The sequence below is a fragment of the Corvus kubaryi genome, unplaced genomic scaffold (genome assembly GCF_017639235.1).
Source record: "Corvus kubaryi isolate FWS band 111438036 unplaced genomic scaffold, C.kubaryi_AGA036_p1.0 split3-73, whole genome shotgun sequence".
Classification (NCBI taxonomy): Eukaryota; Metazoa; Chordata; class Aves; order Passeriformes; family Corvidae; genus Corvus; species Corvus kubaryi.
The window spans coordinates 2,547,745-2,565,083 of NW_024582091.1; the positions used below are offsets into that span (position 1 = coordinate 2,547,745).

Here is a 17,339-nt window from a genome sequence, read left to right on the forward strand (position 1 = left end):
AAGGTCAACCCACCACAGTCTTTATGATGCAATCTGAACATGGACAAGCTACCATTTTTTTAGGAGTATCTTGTGATTTTGTTTCATGAATAACCTTATACCTGACAGCTACTGAGAAAAATCTATATAAGAACTCTAAAATACAATAATGTACTATCTGGCAAAGCATAAAAGCTGCTTTCATTTAATATCTAAAGACTGCAATCAAAATTACTGACTTGTCTATTTCCCCAAAACAATGAACACTATTGTTCTTGTGCAGCATAATTATACACCTTCACCACACACACATGAATGAACCAAGCAAGCAGTCATAAAGAGACAGCACAGACTGACTTTAAAGGACTATTCTTTCTAGCAAGCAGCAAAAGGAGAAAGCAGCCTTAAGTAACATCAGAAAACAGAGTCCTGAATGCCCTGAGGACAGGTGCTCAAGATTTAGAATTTCTGGAAAAGCAGAACAATCAAAAGGATTCCTTTAGTTTGGTCTGATAATGGGGACTCATCTGTTAGTGAAAACGGTTACATTAAAAAGTCTATACAGTTACTTTAGGTGTCTCAAAGACAGAATAGCTCAATATATCATCGTATCTATCCCAACTACATGTGTGTATTCTGGAACAGTCTGTTTAAACTATTGGGAATAGTTGCCCATAAGGAAATGTGTCTTGGAGGTCTCAGAGTCATATAGTCTGCAATGCAGAATTTGCCCAGCAGACAAATATAAGGATTGTGTCTGGAGACAATCAGACATTGGAGGCATCATTTCACTGATATGTTTTGTGCCTGAAAACAAGGTTGTGTATGTCACAAGACTTTGTTTTTGGTGGGGTTGTTTTTTTGTTTCATGATCAGTTCAAATAATTATTTAACTTGAGAAAAGCACCTAAGATGGAAATCTATGTCAAAGCTGTTGAATTTTAGCAGAAGTTTCTGAAAACAAAAACGTAACAGAGAAGCTGAGGGAGTTGGGACATTTTAGCCTGGAGAAGAGAAGGCTTGGGGGGGATTGGGGTGGATCTTATTGGTGTGCATTAATACTTGATGAGATGAGAGGGTGTAAAGAAGGTGGGCCCAGAGTCTTCATGATGATCCATTGACAAGACAGGAAACAATAAGCACAAATTGAAACTCAGGAAATTTCACTTACAAGTAAGTGAAAACCTTTTTACTCCAAGGGTAAACACTGGCATCGGATGCCCAGAGAGGTTGCAGAGTCTAATCTCGGAGGTATTCAAAACCCACCTGACATAGTCCTGGGCAGCTTGCTTTAGGTGACTCGTGTTTGAGGAGGACAGTGGACTAGATGAGGTCCAGAGCTCTCTTCCAACATCTACCATTGTGCAATTTGTGGTACCAGTAGACTACTCTAGCTGAAAATACTGTTACTTCTGCTTAGTTTTTAAATACACATATAATATAATTGCTAATGCTGTATAATAAAAAAGGAGTTAATGAAGCTGTTAGATTAACCTGATTTTTATAACACTGAATTTTCATCCTATGGGTCTTGAAATATTTCTCCTATGTTTTAACACAGTTGATGCTTATATCACTAACACAGGAATTTATTTAATTGCAACTGAGCCTGATAAGATAGCTAGCTGTGTAATCCATGACCTGTCATGTAATTCAAAGAACTTTGTATTAAATACAGTAAATTTTATAAACCTTCATTTCAAAATTATTATTTAAATTAAGAAAGGAAATTTGTGTAATTGTAAGAATTTTAATTGCAATAAGATACTTCCACTTGTCATTCAAGGTATATTCTACATCAGGGAAGTTTACACTTATACCCAATATCTGATGTATTATGCAGATCAAGAGAGGCACATCTGAAATAATGATCTCCCCAGATATTTCCCAGAAGTTTTAACTCCTTGGTGAGTATTTGTCTAGAGATAAGACATAATGAAGAACAACAAAAGCTATTTTCCAGTGTATGTAACTTTATCCCAAACTTCCCCCTTGTTATTCTGTTGAATCATGGTTTTCTGGTGCATCAGCAGGACAAATCACATTGTTTTCGTGAACCCCAACTAACAGGCTTAAGACACACAGAGTTAACATAAGCAGTGCATTTACATTCATAGTCCCCAGCAGTGATATTATATATGCATCCTTGGTAAACTTTGGAAAAAATAAGTTGTAAGTGCAAAGGATCACATACTTGTGCTGAGTTGCCAAAATGAATTGAAATTTTAGATTTTTTTTTTAATGAAATGTTCAAATCATTTTTAAAACTAAAAGAACGATGTATATTAAATGCTTTTGTTGCACATGCATGCCATAGTCACCAGAAGCATATAGTTGTTGCAGTGTATTTGTCATTTCAAAAATGATAGAGGTCCCACAGTTTCAGGAAAAAAAAACAAATGTCTAAACTCCTAAAGGATTTGATGGTGTGGGGGGTAAAAGGGTTGAAACAGCTTATGTAAGTGCAGAATTTAAAAGCACAGATCAAATAAGGAGCTTTATCTTTTTTCAGTATAACTACCATGTCTTTCATCTTGAGTAATGATTTATAAAGTAGAAAAATCAATAAAGAATCCATTCAAAAAAATCGCATTTTAAAAGGTATTTCATGAACATAAGTAGAAATGACAGCAACACTGACATCCTCTTGTCTTCTTTTGAGGTTGTATATGCAAATATATGCAGGAGCCTGAAATATAATTTGTACTATACTATGGTTGAGTCAAATTTCCAAAAGATGAATGTAGCTTCCGGATAAGAGCTAGATTTTGAATCATGAAGGAAGACAACGTTTAGATAGGAGCCTCCCTTTGTGTGGAATTGACTTTTCTGCAAGTTACATTCCAGGCATGTTTTTAAAGCAAAGATCAGACTGACTGCAAAGAAATTTATTATTAAAAAATGAGCAAGCAAATACATACTTAGAGCAAACTGCATTGTGAAGCACACACACTTTTTTCAAAAGTAAATCCCTAGAGATGTTTGATCACACAAGGAAAACAGATATTCAGCGTAAGAGCAGTAGTAGTATGAGTCAGCTTTTTACTATGACTGTGATATTTAAACATATTTATCAAATTCCACCACCACTTTAGTGATGCTTAAAGGTAAAGGGTTTTTTTTTGTGTGCTTTATGCATTTCCTACCTTGAAACTGAGCATTAAATCCCTTTCGTCGGTGATTGCTGTCAGACGTAAAATGGAGTCGTAACCAGTTCTTACTGCTGATAACTGGAGAAGGTAGATTCATACCACTCAACCTGAAAAAAGAAAAAACAATCTAATATTAATGGTAAAAAAAAAATTCATGTGTACTGTACTTAAAAGAGAAAAAAACCCCCCAGACCTCAGAATATGATAGAATATAATGATTCACTGTCATCTAATCTCAATGTATTACTAATTAAGTAGCTGCTATGTTGGGAGAAATAAGAGGGGTTTTTTTTCTCATTACAGCTATTTTTATGATTAAAACCTGTATTTCCAAACTATTTTTTCATGATTTAAAGAAGAAAATCAGTCTTGTGAGAGTGTGTGCACACAAGTATAGATGTGTATGCATGTGTCAAAACATTCAGGAAAAAATAAGCTTATTCAGTTACGACAAAAATCTCATCATCTGACTCCTTGCTGTGGTAGTTACCTCACAGGAAGTCAAATCTCAAGTATTAAGAAATGTTAAATATGGGTTATGGATGCTATCTCTTTTTAAGTTTGGGTGGTAAATTATTGGTACACAACTATGCTGGTAGAACTGATTTTGTGTATATTAAGTCCTACCCACATTTAATAAGAAAAAAGAGAAGTCTAAGCACAACTGCATGCAGGCTACCCAACTTGCATAACTATGGATATAAAGAAAGTGCACAAAGAATTTTTCTAATACAGGCAACAGGCCCTTGGGCCACACTGGATTATTCATTGTCATTCATTACACTACACCATTTATTAATGGAATAGCTACCGCAGAGAACCTGATACGATTTAAATTCACGTCTTAGCTTATCAGATGGTAAACTTCTATTTTGTTTTGCATGATCATGCTCCAGATTTCAAATTTTACCTTTTTTATTTTTTTTTTCCCTGAATAACTCTGGAAAACTACACAAAATTAAGTTTCTCCTTTTCAAAAATGTTGATTACTTGAAACAAAAGTCAAACTGATGAATATCAGAAATTCCCAGCTAAGATATCATCTGTGTGAGGGTAGATTTGCCAGTACTAGAGTAGACAATACATATTTTTGGAGCTAAAAAATAACCAAACTGAAATGGGATTTAGTCTCTCTCCAAAATTAATCAATATAGTGATATACATGCCTTTTTCCATCATAGTATGAGATATCAGTTTCATTAAATATTCCAGATTACTAGGAAACCCATCAAGTTAATAAATAATGATTCTGGAGAAGTCTATTTAGAACCATGGCTGAATCCCTTTTTCTTCTGCAATAGAACAAGACCAACATATTGAAATATAGACATTCTTAATAGATGTTTTTTTAATCTACTTAGGACATGCAAACTGCATCAAAGAAATTTCATTTTTATTTATAATCTCATTTTCTTTATCTATTTGTTAACAACATAAGGGACACCCAAATCCTACTTAAAAACAGCTTTGATTGAAAAAAAGGGTTGGTCTTTTACAAGAAGATTTACACGCTTCATTTTAGACATGGCATTCTAGAGTTCTTAAAGGTGTTGGTTAAAACATTCACACTTATACATGTTTCTACATCTCATTCAAATGAACTTTTATACTTTATATATTCTTTCACACACACTTTAGACTATTTTAGAGCACCACTCTAAATATTTCTATCTACAAACTGGCATTTTCTGTTTCAAATCTGCTTAGAATTTGGGTGTGCCTGTAGAAAAGGAAAAGAAAAAACAAAACCATATGCAGAATACAGACTCTATCTTTGCTAGTACCTCTTACCTATTGACAAAATGTATGCTAAATTTAAAAGTTTTTACTATATATGGTCTGTAGTTCATATCACTGAACTGATAATTCATTTGTCCAAGTACACAAACTTACATCCTACAAACACTGTTTTGGGGTTTTGATTTCTTTTATAAAAGAAATATACACACATTAACAATCTATCTAGTATATCCAGAGCTCTGAATTTCAAAGCTGGCAAAACTCTAGGCTGAATATTAAATTGTAATATGAATTACAATTATAATTGTACATTAATAAAAGATTAAATGAACATCATTATAAAAGCATGTTCATAGCAGATCTTTCCTTAGTTACGTTTCTAATAAACAGCAATTTCCCAGACAGACAATACATAAGATATTTTCACATGTATGTGAACTCTGCAAGGAACCACTAAATAGTCTCAAATCTCCCCATAATATTATGAAAGATAATATTAAAATGACACTGAGAGATTATTTTACGCAACCTATTTTAGCAGAGCTCTAATTTAGCTGCATGATTTCCTTCCTACTGAACTCTAGATAGGAATATGTTCTTTAACAGCAATGCTGTTTGTGTTTTAACTGGAGAAAGTTAGAAAGTGTAAAAAAAACTTAGTCGTTATTATCAATTCATATAACTTCATATCAATTCCTGCTTAAGAGACTATACTATTTAAGGTTACAACAACAGAAAATAATGGAATCTTAGAATGATTTGCGTTGGAAGAGACCTTAACGATCCTGTGGTTGCAACCACCTGCCATGGACAAGGACACCTTTCACTAGACCAGGTTGCTCAAAGCCCCATCCAGTCTGGCCTTGAATACTCCAAGGAATGAGGCCTCCACAGGTTCTCTGGGCAACCTGTTCCAGTACCTCACAACTCTCATATTGAAACTATTCTGCCCTGGACTGATGAGCGCTTCCTTGATCTCTCCTGGGATCAATGTAGGCAGCTGTTTAAACCACAGAGTCACAATAGGCATTGGGAATGTGACCACCCCTTCTGAGGTGTTCAGGAAATACTAACAGGCAGGACTTGTGCAGGCAGATTGCTATGAAAGCAAAGGTGCAACTAAAGAAAAGTCGTCTTTATTTCAAGTGCATACACATATTATTCATTTCTGTTCTATATGAATATAGATAGAGCAATTTTAGCTCAGATTAGGTGTTAAATCTAAAATCCGATGAAGGCTTGGAACTTCCTTGTATCAGAAAAATTATTCAGGTAAGGTAAAGACCCCCATATTTCTTAATATCAAAGTTCTCCTTAAAAGATTTCATGCTTTGATCTCTCTTAAAGATTTCTCCAATGCTGTCTGAAAGGAATATTGAAAGTTTCTCCATTCCTTTTAGCTGAAGACATTTATTGTATGGGAACTAATACAAAAGAAATTAAATTCCTCATGTTTGAATTCTGCCTCTGCTATGAAAAATGTAATCCATTTTTGAATCTGATTTTAAGGTCTAGCATAGACGGTCTTCAAAATCTGCCCTAGCCTTGGATGGAAATGGTATCTAATCTAAATTACCTTAATCAAGTTGTTCAAGAACAAACACACAGATATGTATAAATAACATTATTTGTGCGTTTTCTGGAAATAGTTGGTTTGTCTTGAAGCGTGTTGAGTTTTTATCTCCTGTACTGATGGCAGTCAGGCACTTATTTTCTAGGATCAGGGAGTTAAAACTATCAAGTGTCTCTTGGACAAGTGACATATTTGAATGCTCTGGGCTAAACAGTCTTTGAGGCCAAGCACTAAAAAGGATTGAAGGAAGCATTAAATAGCTGTTTATTCACTGAGTATCAAACACTCAGTGACCTGTTAAATTGCAATCCTGTGGGAGGAAAAGAAACAAACAGAAAACAATTTTTCAAATAACATTGTAAGACAGTGCATTTACCCTAGGGCTTAGAATGAAGATTGCACATGGAACCTAAAATCTCTAATTTCTGCATACTAGGTGTTGCACTGTGCTCTATGGAACAAGACAGACTCGCAGGGAATTCCTGTGCCTGTTCCAGCACCATAAAGAACTAAAGGGGCAGGTTTTGAGAGCTTTATAGCTATATTAGTACCACACTACACCTCTGGTGGCAAACACGGCGTCTTACAAGAAATAATAAGAAATAATTAAACAACCCCAGCTATTCTCCATCTAAATCTGAAGCCAGCCAGGCTGTTGCAGGATCAGAGACAGCAGAGGAAACTCTCCTTCTGTTGTTCACTGAGAGCTGCAGATAAACCTTTTCATGTTATACTACTTCAAGTGATGTTTTAATTTTTATTCTTATTCCATCATTTCCTCACACAGACACTAATCTACTGTTTATACAAGTGTAATAAGACATTCTATTTCCATGCAGGCTTGAAGGAGTAATATTTTCCTTATGTATAGTATGTCAGATACAGAAGCAGAACGTCCTTTGAAGTCTATTGCATTATCAAGAGATTGGGATACGCTTTATCAAAATTATTACTAACAGAATTGTCACTGAAGTATTTTTTCTCTAGTTAAGATTTTCCAGTAGTTATTCTTTGACTCAAATTCAGATATAGCAAAACTACTTTACATTTACTAAGAGAACTAATCTAGAGAGGAGTAATTTTGGTTTTGATTTTGGATCTGTTAATAAAAAATTAATGCTTTTGTCTGAAGAAATAAACCAAATCTTGTTTCTTTTACAAGGTTCTTGACATTGTTTTGACTATAACAAACAGATAATCTTATCTTATAAAAATACTGACACTTCAGTTTCATGAAAATGCGGGAAAGAATTAGAATGGGTTTTGTCAACTCATCTACCCTTATCCTTCTAATTTAGCTGCTTTCCCCATTTGGTACTAAGCCAAATATCTATATAGTTACAGTCATATTATTTATTAAAAATACAGTAAAAAAGAATAAAATTAATTGAATCAAGTCTAAACAAAATAAAATTCAAAAGTACAGACTCTATAAGGACTAGTTCAGATAAAGAAAACCACAGAAGCCCGCCAACAAAGCCTATTAGGCATCAGTTTTAAATACTCCTGCTATTTCTATATTCACCTAACCACAGAAGTATTCCTATTCTCTAGAATGTGTTTATTTATTTATCTATTTATTTATTTTGGAAAAAGTGAAAAATATTGTTGTGGCTTAGGAATAGTATTCCCCAATTTAGTTCTCCCACTGAGACTCCAAACCACACTACTGCTTGCTCACTCCCCCCTGCTCCTTCCCTTCACAGCCCAGTAGGATGGAGTTGAGAACTGGAGGCACAAAATGTGAAGATCATGTGCTGAAATAAGAACAATTTACTGAAAACAGCAATGACATGAGAACAGTAACACCAACAATATTAATAGCAAAAGTATACAAAAAAGTGGGTGATTCATATACAAAGGTGCTCATAGGAACCGGAAGGCAATGAACAGTGGCAGACAATGCCAACATATTTTTTGACCAGAAGCCACTCTCTTCTTTTTGGAAGTCAGAGACCCTTACCCCTACCCTCGGCAATGCCCTGTGGTATAAAATAACCTCCTGAACACGCCCACAGCCGCGCCCCATCAGCTACTGCAAAAAATTAACTCTGTCCCGGCCGAAACAAGGACAAACATTTAATGAGTTCCCTTAACAGGTCTCTGGGTTTGGAGGAAAGAAGAAAACTGTACCCTAATTTTCACTTGAGAGCTATCTTCCATTTTGAAATCCTCTCAGCTAAAATATTTATATGAGAATCCCTGCAGATACATGTCCAAACAAGAACTTTCAATGATCATCACTCACTAACTGACAAAATAACGGGAGGTAGTTTTTCAAGGTATAAAGTATGATGATTGCAGCAAATTAATGAAGACAATGTCTATGCATGTGTGCATATATAGTCTCTCTGTATGTATTATCTATATTCTATATGTAAACATCTATATTTAGTATAGATATATTAAGAAAGAATGTTAGAGATTTATTACCTCAAACTCATTGTAGCACCAGGATGGCCAAGGCCGTATCTGGTATTAACTACGAGCAAGTAATGAGCTGCATTAGCTGTAAGTAAATGTGTAGTTTTGCAAGCTGTGTTAGAGGGCTTGACAGTGAAACATGCACACTGTGGCTGCAGTTTCACAGACATGAGATGCTCTGACAAGCAGCTGCTGCCTAAAAGAAGTGTGATGTTCTTTTCTGTTCCTCCTTCTCCTACATTTACTTCTCCTTCCTTAATCCTTTGCTTCCGTATTGCCCCTCCTTACATGTATCAACTTTGATTCTTGCTGGAATTTCTGTGTTCTTATTTAGACACTATAATGGAAGAAAATTATCCTCTCCTCCCCAGTCCCTCCAGGTGAGACATCTGTGTGCCATTTTAGTGAATTAAATTGCTCATGGAAAAGAGAAACGAGTCAGAGCTGACATGAATTCAGTGTCAGGAGTACAGGAAAAGCAAAGTGAAATGAAGCTGGAGGTCACGACTTGGGGAAAGAAAGAATTTATACATGAATATAAATTAGGGAACAACTCAACAAAATGTAAGAGGGGATAGATAGCTTAACAAGACTATTTACAATACCAATGACGTGAAAAAATACTTATTATGCTTGATAAGTGAGACCAGGTTATCTCCTAAATAAGAACTATCAGTTTAACAGGAAAAATGTAAATCCTCTCTTCCTTATGTAGTATTTGAAATAAGAGACTACTTACAACAGCTAACACAATCTACAAGAAAAGAGTTCAGAAGTGGGGAGAGGGAGAGAGAGGGGCAATGTGAGGTGTTTCTTATTTAAAGTAATTACATCCAGCATGATTTTTCTCTGCCTGCTTCCTTAACCATATGTTGTTATACTGGATGCTGTCAATAAATACTTTCATTTGCATTGTACCTTATTACCTCCTGGGACAAGAATGAATCCAAACCAATGGATATGGTTTGGGGTGAGGATTTTTCACCCTAATTTAAAGACATAGGAGTACCTTAGCAAATCTTAGCTTGCTAAGTGCCCCTAGATGCTCTCCTGAGCATTGTTCAGGAGAACTGGGTATGTCCCAGCTCACCTCTCAGTGAGAGCTGTTTTCAGGTGAGTCAGGAAAACTAATGACTAATAGTAATCCAGAAGGCTCTCGCTGTAAAGGAAAAAATTGACAAGCATCTTAAGTCATGATGGACCACAAGGAGTTTGCAAGAGAATTTTATATCAAATACTTTTGTCAGTCTGGGTCTAAGAAAACAGCTCAAATGAAATGCAGAACTGATGAGTGTAAAAAGCATGAAAGAAAGGAAAACACAGACGTAAGGGAATAAGCCCAGGAATAAGGTTTTACTATGACACTGTCAATTTCAATGATTCAGATACTTTCCGTTGAGTAGTCTAAGAATGCAATATTTTTTATTTACTCAGTTATCCTTCACATTGAGAGTTGAAGGCTTAATCGTTAATAAATGAAAGCATGCAATGAAAGTGCCTCTTCAAAATGAAATAACCCAACATTGAATAAAGGACTATGTTCCATAATTGTTTTATGTGGCATTACTGTGTAGTTATTACATTCATTAAGCTCATTACTAACTTCACTGTATTATAAAGAAACACTGTCCAGTAAACATTTTAGGTGTATGTTTCATAAGGAATGATTCTTAACAGGAGAAAAGTAAGAAGACTACTTTGCCTGTGATAATGAATTTTGAAAATTTTATGTAGTCATTACAGAACATTTTGAATCTGGCAAAATATTGCTTACTCACTTTGTTCCCTTCTCATGGCACATATTGACAGTTATATTGGAACAGGCTGACAACTTATTTAAAACTAAATTAGGATAACTTAATATAAAATTCTTTAAGGCCATATGTTTTCTTTTTCCCCTAAATAAATAAAGTTCTAAGACCATAGCCAGACAGGTAAAAATGGAAATGTAAGCAGAAATTTTATATATTTTCCAAAAACATATTCAAATCATACCCTCCCAAGATAACAACCTAAGTTCCTTATGTGGTCTGAGCAATTTACATGTATGCTTAAAAGCCCTTTGGCCCAGTGAAATGAGGAGAGGTAAGGCTTCGTCTTATCTAATTCAGTTGTTAGCAGTGAGTGATCTCCATCTGTGAGAAGCTGCTTTTATAGACAACAGAGAGGAATAAGTTTTTTGGGAATATATATAATCTGAGGTATTTTAGACTTCCTCATTGGTTTGAAATGAATGTCACCTTGGAATGCAAGAGCTATAGTGAAGAGATCAGTAAACAGCAACACCTGAGCATCATTCAAGGCATATAAATGCTATTGTATGTTGCGGTATGAGTGGCTATAGCCACAATGACCCCAGACCCAAAAGCAGCATCTGAGCTGATGTCTGAGATGACCTCTAGGTTAGGGTGAGTTCCTATAGCCCTTCGCTCTTTTAATTTGGCTGTTGAGAATTGATTGATTACTGTTCTCCCCTCCTAGTTTTATGTATAAGTCCATAAATATTTATCTCCTTAGTTGAAATATGTATTAGTTCTAGAAAGTTCTGTGTTACTTGATGCCCCATTGGTAGACTGTCTCTGACCCTGCCTGCAAGTTATCCCCATTGGTTGCCTCCTTGTTAATGCCTCCCCTATTGCCTTACCCGATTGGCTGTTACCCTTATCCCTGCCTTCCTTTCTCTGAGTATAAAATCTCTGGACCCTCTTGTGATATCACCTTTTTGTCCAGCTTTCTGTCCCCTGGATCCTTCACCTGCAATAAACCTAGCTTGTAGAGCCCACATGGAGAGTCCCTCCTGTTTCTTCGCCTCCGCTGTTGCCTCTACCACCTTAGCCTGGGGCTCGCTCCTCAGAGGAAGGGGCTCGCTCTTAAAGCTGCCGTGACTTGCCTGCCAAGGACTGTCAGCAGAGACGCTGTGTCACCCTCCAAGCTATCCCTAGGTTTGGCGTCTCAATTGTAATTCAGCTTACAGGACATATGACATAACTCAGAACTTTATTCTCCAAAGACAAACCTTTCTGTTCTAACTTTGTGCACAAAAACACCCAGGCTCAGTGTTTATTTTGTCGTACTTCACACTGCATGTGATACTTGAACATACTTTGTATTTGGCTAGAGGTTAAAGCCAAAGGCAAGGGCTTTTTATGTTTTGCAACTGGTGTTTGGAATAAGAACATCTTGGTTTGTTGATTCACCAGTGTCAGCAAATATTTTTCTTGATTACTGTTGTGATATTTAACAAACATCGTAAGGACAATATTCCATAGCATTCTGAGTTCTTCCTCTGGAAGATTGTTACCGCTCTCAAGCTGATGAATAAAAGAGCAATAATTCCTTATATGTCTAGGGGTCTTTCTGATATACAGCTTTCATTGTCCAGTAAAACTGGAACATTAAGTTCTAGGACACCACAATCAATTAGATTTTATTGTTTAATACAGTGATATTCCACCCAGGCCCTGAGTTCTGCAAGCCACTTTTTTATAGTGTTCAAGGAGCTCTACATCCAGAGCCAGAGAAGATACGTGTAAGGTCCTGAAGTTCAAATGGCAGTTTTCCTGAAGGAAAACAAAAATTTAAAACAAGCTCACAATTGAACAAATATAAAACTAAATTGAAGGCATTTTTACTGCTACAAATATATAGTAATTGGGCACTTCAGAGATAAAATGCTGCTTTAAATTTTTTTCCATAGCTGAGTGTAATTATTAATAGCTGCAATGATAAAATATAGCTCTTATAGCACACACAGTATTCTGTTTATGAGAACTGCACTGATAGTGTTTTTACTGCAATTATTCAGAGGCATTTTTGTTAACATTCTGAAAACTCCACATTTTTTACTGTGTTCATATTAATCCCTTAACAAATTCTTTAGTGTCCATATAGAGAAAACTTTAAATTCTATGATAAAATTCAGAAACTGCTCATCTAAACAAGAGCTGCCAATTTTTAATTTTTTTATTTCTTTAACCTTCAATTATTGTGAATTATTAGTAGAGGATTAAGATCCAACAAGATGCAATGCTAAAACCAGATGTATGAATCAACGGTCAGTAACTATCAATCTTATTATAACTTAAAAACTCATTTAAATGATATAAGAACAATACTAGGGCAATTTTTTTAGGTACATCAAAGTATTCAATAGGGGATTTTTAAGTACATCAGGTACTCACTATACTTCTGTGTTAAGAAAGACTGTTCTGTGCTACTCTATGTGGTTGCTACTGTAAGATTTTCAAAATAAACTAAAATGAATATACAAATATAATGAATTGAAAAATGTTTTTCCATTCTGTGCAATTAATTTAATTTCATTACTTTAGTAACTGTTCTCCATTACATATTTTATATTGGATGAGTTGTTTTGTTTTTTGTTTTAATGAAAGGTTTCAAATATCCCATTTTGCTTTCTTATAAAATATCTAATGAAAAACAGAAATCCAGGGGGAAAAAAAACTGATTAAAAGAGTCATTGGAAGTAATGCTTCATGATTTTTTTTGTTAGACTTTCATTTGCAGAAATTACATTGTCTGTTCTGACTAAGAAAAACCTGCACAGATTTCTGTATTTAAAACCTCAGTCTATATGTGGGGATGTTTAGAAACAGTCTCTAAAAGATGACTGTGAGAATACTTTTAAGAGCTCCTTTAGACTGTGCTTCTCTGCGGTGTGTATTGGGAATGAGTTTAGGATCAATCTATCTGACATATTAGATAATAACAAATAAGGAAAATTATTTTTTTCTCTATCTTCTTTTATGATTCTCTATTATTAATCTCTTCGACCATAAATCAGTGAAATCCTGTTATCTTACAATAGATTTAAACTATATCTGGTAAAAGAAAATAACCCATTGGTTCCCAGCTGCAGACTGGGGGGGAAAGGAGCTGCTAACAGACAGAATTGCAGGTCTTCCAGGAATAAATCTGTACACAGCTTACTTTAGTTTCTTGGAAACAAAAACCAAAAAAAAAAAAAAATCCCAAAAAACCTACCACTACCAGAAAAAAAAAAAAAAATCTTCATGCATTTTGTCTTAAAAACTTTATCGGACTTCAACCAGATCTGGGCCCCCTGGCATAAGAAAGACATAGACCCATTAGAGTGGCCATGAACAGAGGGAAGGCAGGCTGAGAGAGCTGGGCTTGTTCAGCCGGGAGAAGAGAAAGCCCCAGAACACCTTGAAGAGGGCCTGTAAGAAAGACGGGGCCAAACCTTTTAGCAGGGCCTGTTGCAATTGGACAAGGGGTAATGGTTTTAAGGTGAAGGAGGGTCAATTTAGATTAGATACATGGAAGAAGATTTTACAATAAGGGTGGTGAAGCACTGACACAGGTGTGCAGTGAAGTGGTAGATGCCCCATTCTTGGAAACATCCGAGGTAAGATTGGATGGGGCTTTGAGCAACCTGATTGAGCTGAAGGTGTCCCTGCTCATTGCAGAGGGGTTGTGCTAGATGTCTGTTGAAGGTCCCTTCCAACTCCAACTACTCTATTTGAAAAAAAACCCAACTAACAAACAAACAAAGAAAAACACCCCAAACCCTAAATACTATACATTGAAACGGAATTTAATTGGTGCATCTGTTCAATATTTTCCAATTTTAACTCTCCATTATCTGATAATCATGTAATTTATCTTTCAGCTCTTTTATTTTTGAAACTTGCTGGGTGAAAGATTATTCATCTTCCTTCCTATGATAGAAATAGAGCTAGTAGAAATGCATTCTCTATCAAAAATAACTCATAGGTGCAACTTCAGAAGAATTAACTTACTTTTGGAACACTATATACTATATTACTATTAAAGACTTATGTCTGTATTTAAGAAAAATAGAGACCATTAAAAAAGAAATTATATCTAAATTGAGCCCTCCTTGATAGAGCTACTACAAATAATATTGTATTTCCAGGTACATTTTATGTTTAATATGACAGTGTTAATAAAAAGCCCAGCCTTTATCTGACTGAAAAGACCAGACAATCTCAGATCAGTTTTTATGGACTGATTATTACCAAATTAGGATGTAGTTCTGAAAATATCTGTTCTATACTGAATTCCTCATGCAGTGAGCTTGCAGTATTGGCTCCATCTGGCATTAGGAGTTTCTTGTGTCCATAAAAAGGACTATAAAATGTTTCTCTCTGAGAATACTGAAAATAGAAATTTTTTGTGTTATAAGTTTAAATGTTTTATTGGTTCAATCTGTAACACAATGCAGATGCTAAGATGCTGACTCTTAGCATCTTTGAAAGTCATACTATTTTGTACCTTCATGTGGACATAGTTCAAAATTTGGATAAAGAATTTGAAAATATGAGTGTGATCAGCAAATATACTACTTGGATGAAGCACTGGCATGACTGCAGCCAAGCAGTGATTATATTGGTAACATTAAAAACAAACAAGTAAACCAACCCACCATGTTCATGTAAATCTAACTACATGTCCAAACAATATGATTAGTATTTCTGAAATACAAGTTTTTTCTTGGGATGGAAGCTTTGTGCAGGTCTATCACTTTTTTTCCTAAGGATGCTAAGCACTGAGTTAGACAAGAACCACTGTATTTACTCATTTCAGTGATGGTATGTGTTTCATTGATACTCTCAAGTGGTAAAAGTTAACCTTGCTGGGTTTTGTTGATACTTGGATTAGATAGAGCTAAGGCAAATGTTTACACCTTTCCTGTATCTTGCCAAGGAAGTTGACTTATCTGCATTTTTAACATGTTCTCATTATACTGACCATATTACTTTGTACTTACAGTTGTATCATTAAGTAGAAAACTCTTTTTTGTCTTCTTAAGGTATTCTTAAATGGCAAAAAGTAACTATTTCCACTTGAAACACCAAGCTTTACCCCAATAATAAAGCCAATGGAGAACAACACGATTTCTATTAATATATTCCCAACTGGTTTGGTTTTGGTTTTGTTGGTTTTTTTTTGTTTTGTTTTGTTCTCCCTCTTTGTCTGTACACAGAAATTTAAGATACTGGTTAAAAACAAACAAAAAACCTTGTTGTTCCCCCACAAATACTGTTTGGTAACTATCAGAAAATAACTGTAAACAAGAAGGATCACGCAACCCCTGTAGTTAATAGGAATTGACATTTATGTACCCACCTTCACAAAACTTATCTCCCTTATTTGAAATTATAATGCAATGAAATAAAATTTCTGGGCTGTATCAGCAGTAGAACATGCCAAACAGTAACTATGACAGTTTGACAGAAAATGTTGGCTGCATCTTGTTGGGACAAAATTTCAGTGTAACAACGAAGAACTGAAATAAGAAAAGAGAACTTCCCAAACTGATGTAAAACTTTTCCATTCTATGAGGCTGATATATTTTACTTTCAAATATTGTTACTATGTAAAGAAAGGAACATCATGTTTTGCAGAGGTTCAGGATTTACTACTTGGTAGCTTGTTAAGCAGGAGTAATATGAGTTGGTTTACTGGAAAAATATCTCCCAAGTGTCACAGAAAACAAAATAAGCAATAGGACAAGTTTTTTCTCAAATAGTACACTTTTATTCCAAAACTAAATACACCCCCCTCTGCCTCCCAAACCAAACTTATTTGTACATAGCCTGTTAGTACATGGCCTCAATACCCTGTTAACACAAGGCCTCATAGAGTATCAGGCAACAGATGCATTCTATTTTTGTAGATATGACCCCTCTGAATTATATGACGGTTATATTTGCAAATAAAAACAAATAAACAAAGAAAATCCCATGGCACAGAAAAGCTTAAATGACAGAGAAAATCAGAAAAAAAATGCTTCCTAAGAGATGTTTTCCAAAGAAATGAGAATTCTGCTATGGGAATTCTGATTCTAGACATAACTAAAACAGTGTTGTTTTCAGGTGATCTATTGCTCATGCCAATATAAAATTATTTGCCATGTTGGTTCACTTGAGTGAAAAGTGGGGTAGGAGAGAGAAAATCTCACCAAGTTGCAATCAGAGTGCAACCACATAATAGCTGTTTATAATAATGTATGTTCTGGAAGCCAGGTGAATATCTACTTATTTTTAAATTCGAGCACAAAATTTATTCAATTTCCTTACTGTTTAATAATATACCTGTTGTGAACTAGATTCTTGTCTCAGTAACACTATACAGCTACACTACTTCCACCAGGAGGTAAGTTCTCTTTCAATAGTAAATGTTTATTTTTTCAATTTATCCAAATGTATTCCTTTTCCATTAGTCAACCAGTCTTGGTGTGTGGTAAATGAGTACGTATTTTGATAAGCAATATTTCCTGAATTAAGCCTGCTTCCAAGCCCTTTTAGGGATATTTTAGGGTTCCCAGTGAAAGAAGCAATGCTTTGCTTATCTCTCTCTAACAGCCAGAAGTCCTCTGGCAAGAAAAAAGTACTAGCAACAATGAACATCGTGACATAGGTATTTTAACTAGGGCTAAGAGGCAAAGCCTTTAAAGCCAGCAC

General features: G+C 35.2%; 1 protein-coding gene across 2 annotated transcripts in view; it reads right to left on the minus strand.

The window, feature by feature from the left end:
* CSMD1 (CUB and Sushi multiple domains 1) overlaps window positions 1-17,339 on the minus strand; it is a 1,103,023-nt gene that overhangs the window by 390,990 nt on the left and 694,694 nt on the right. For both annotated transcript variants that reach the window (XM_042017326.1, XM_042017325.1), the window contains exon 6: window positions 3,126-3,238. In XM_042017326.1, coding sequence (XP_041873260.1) covers window positions 3,126-3,238 — 113 coding nt within the window. The remainder of the gene's footprint in view (window positions 1-3,125; window positions 3,239-17,339) is intronic.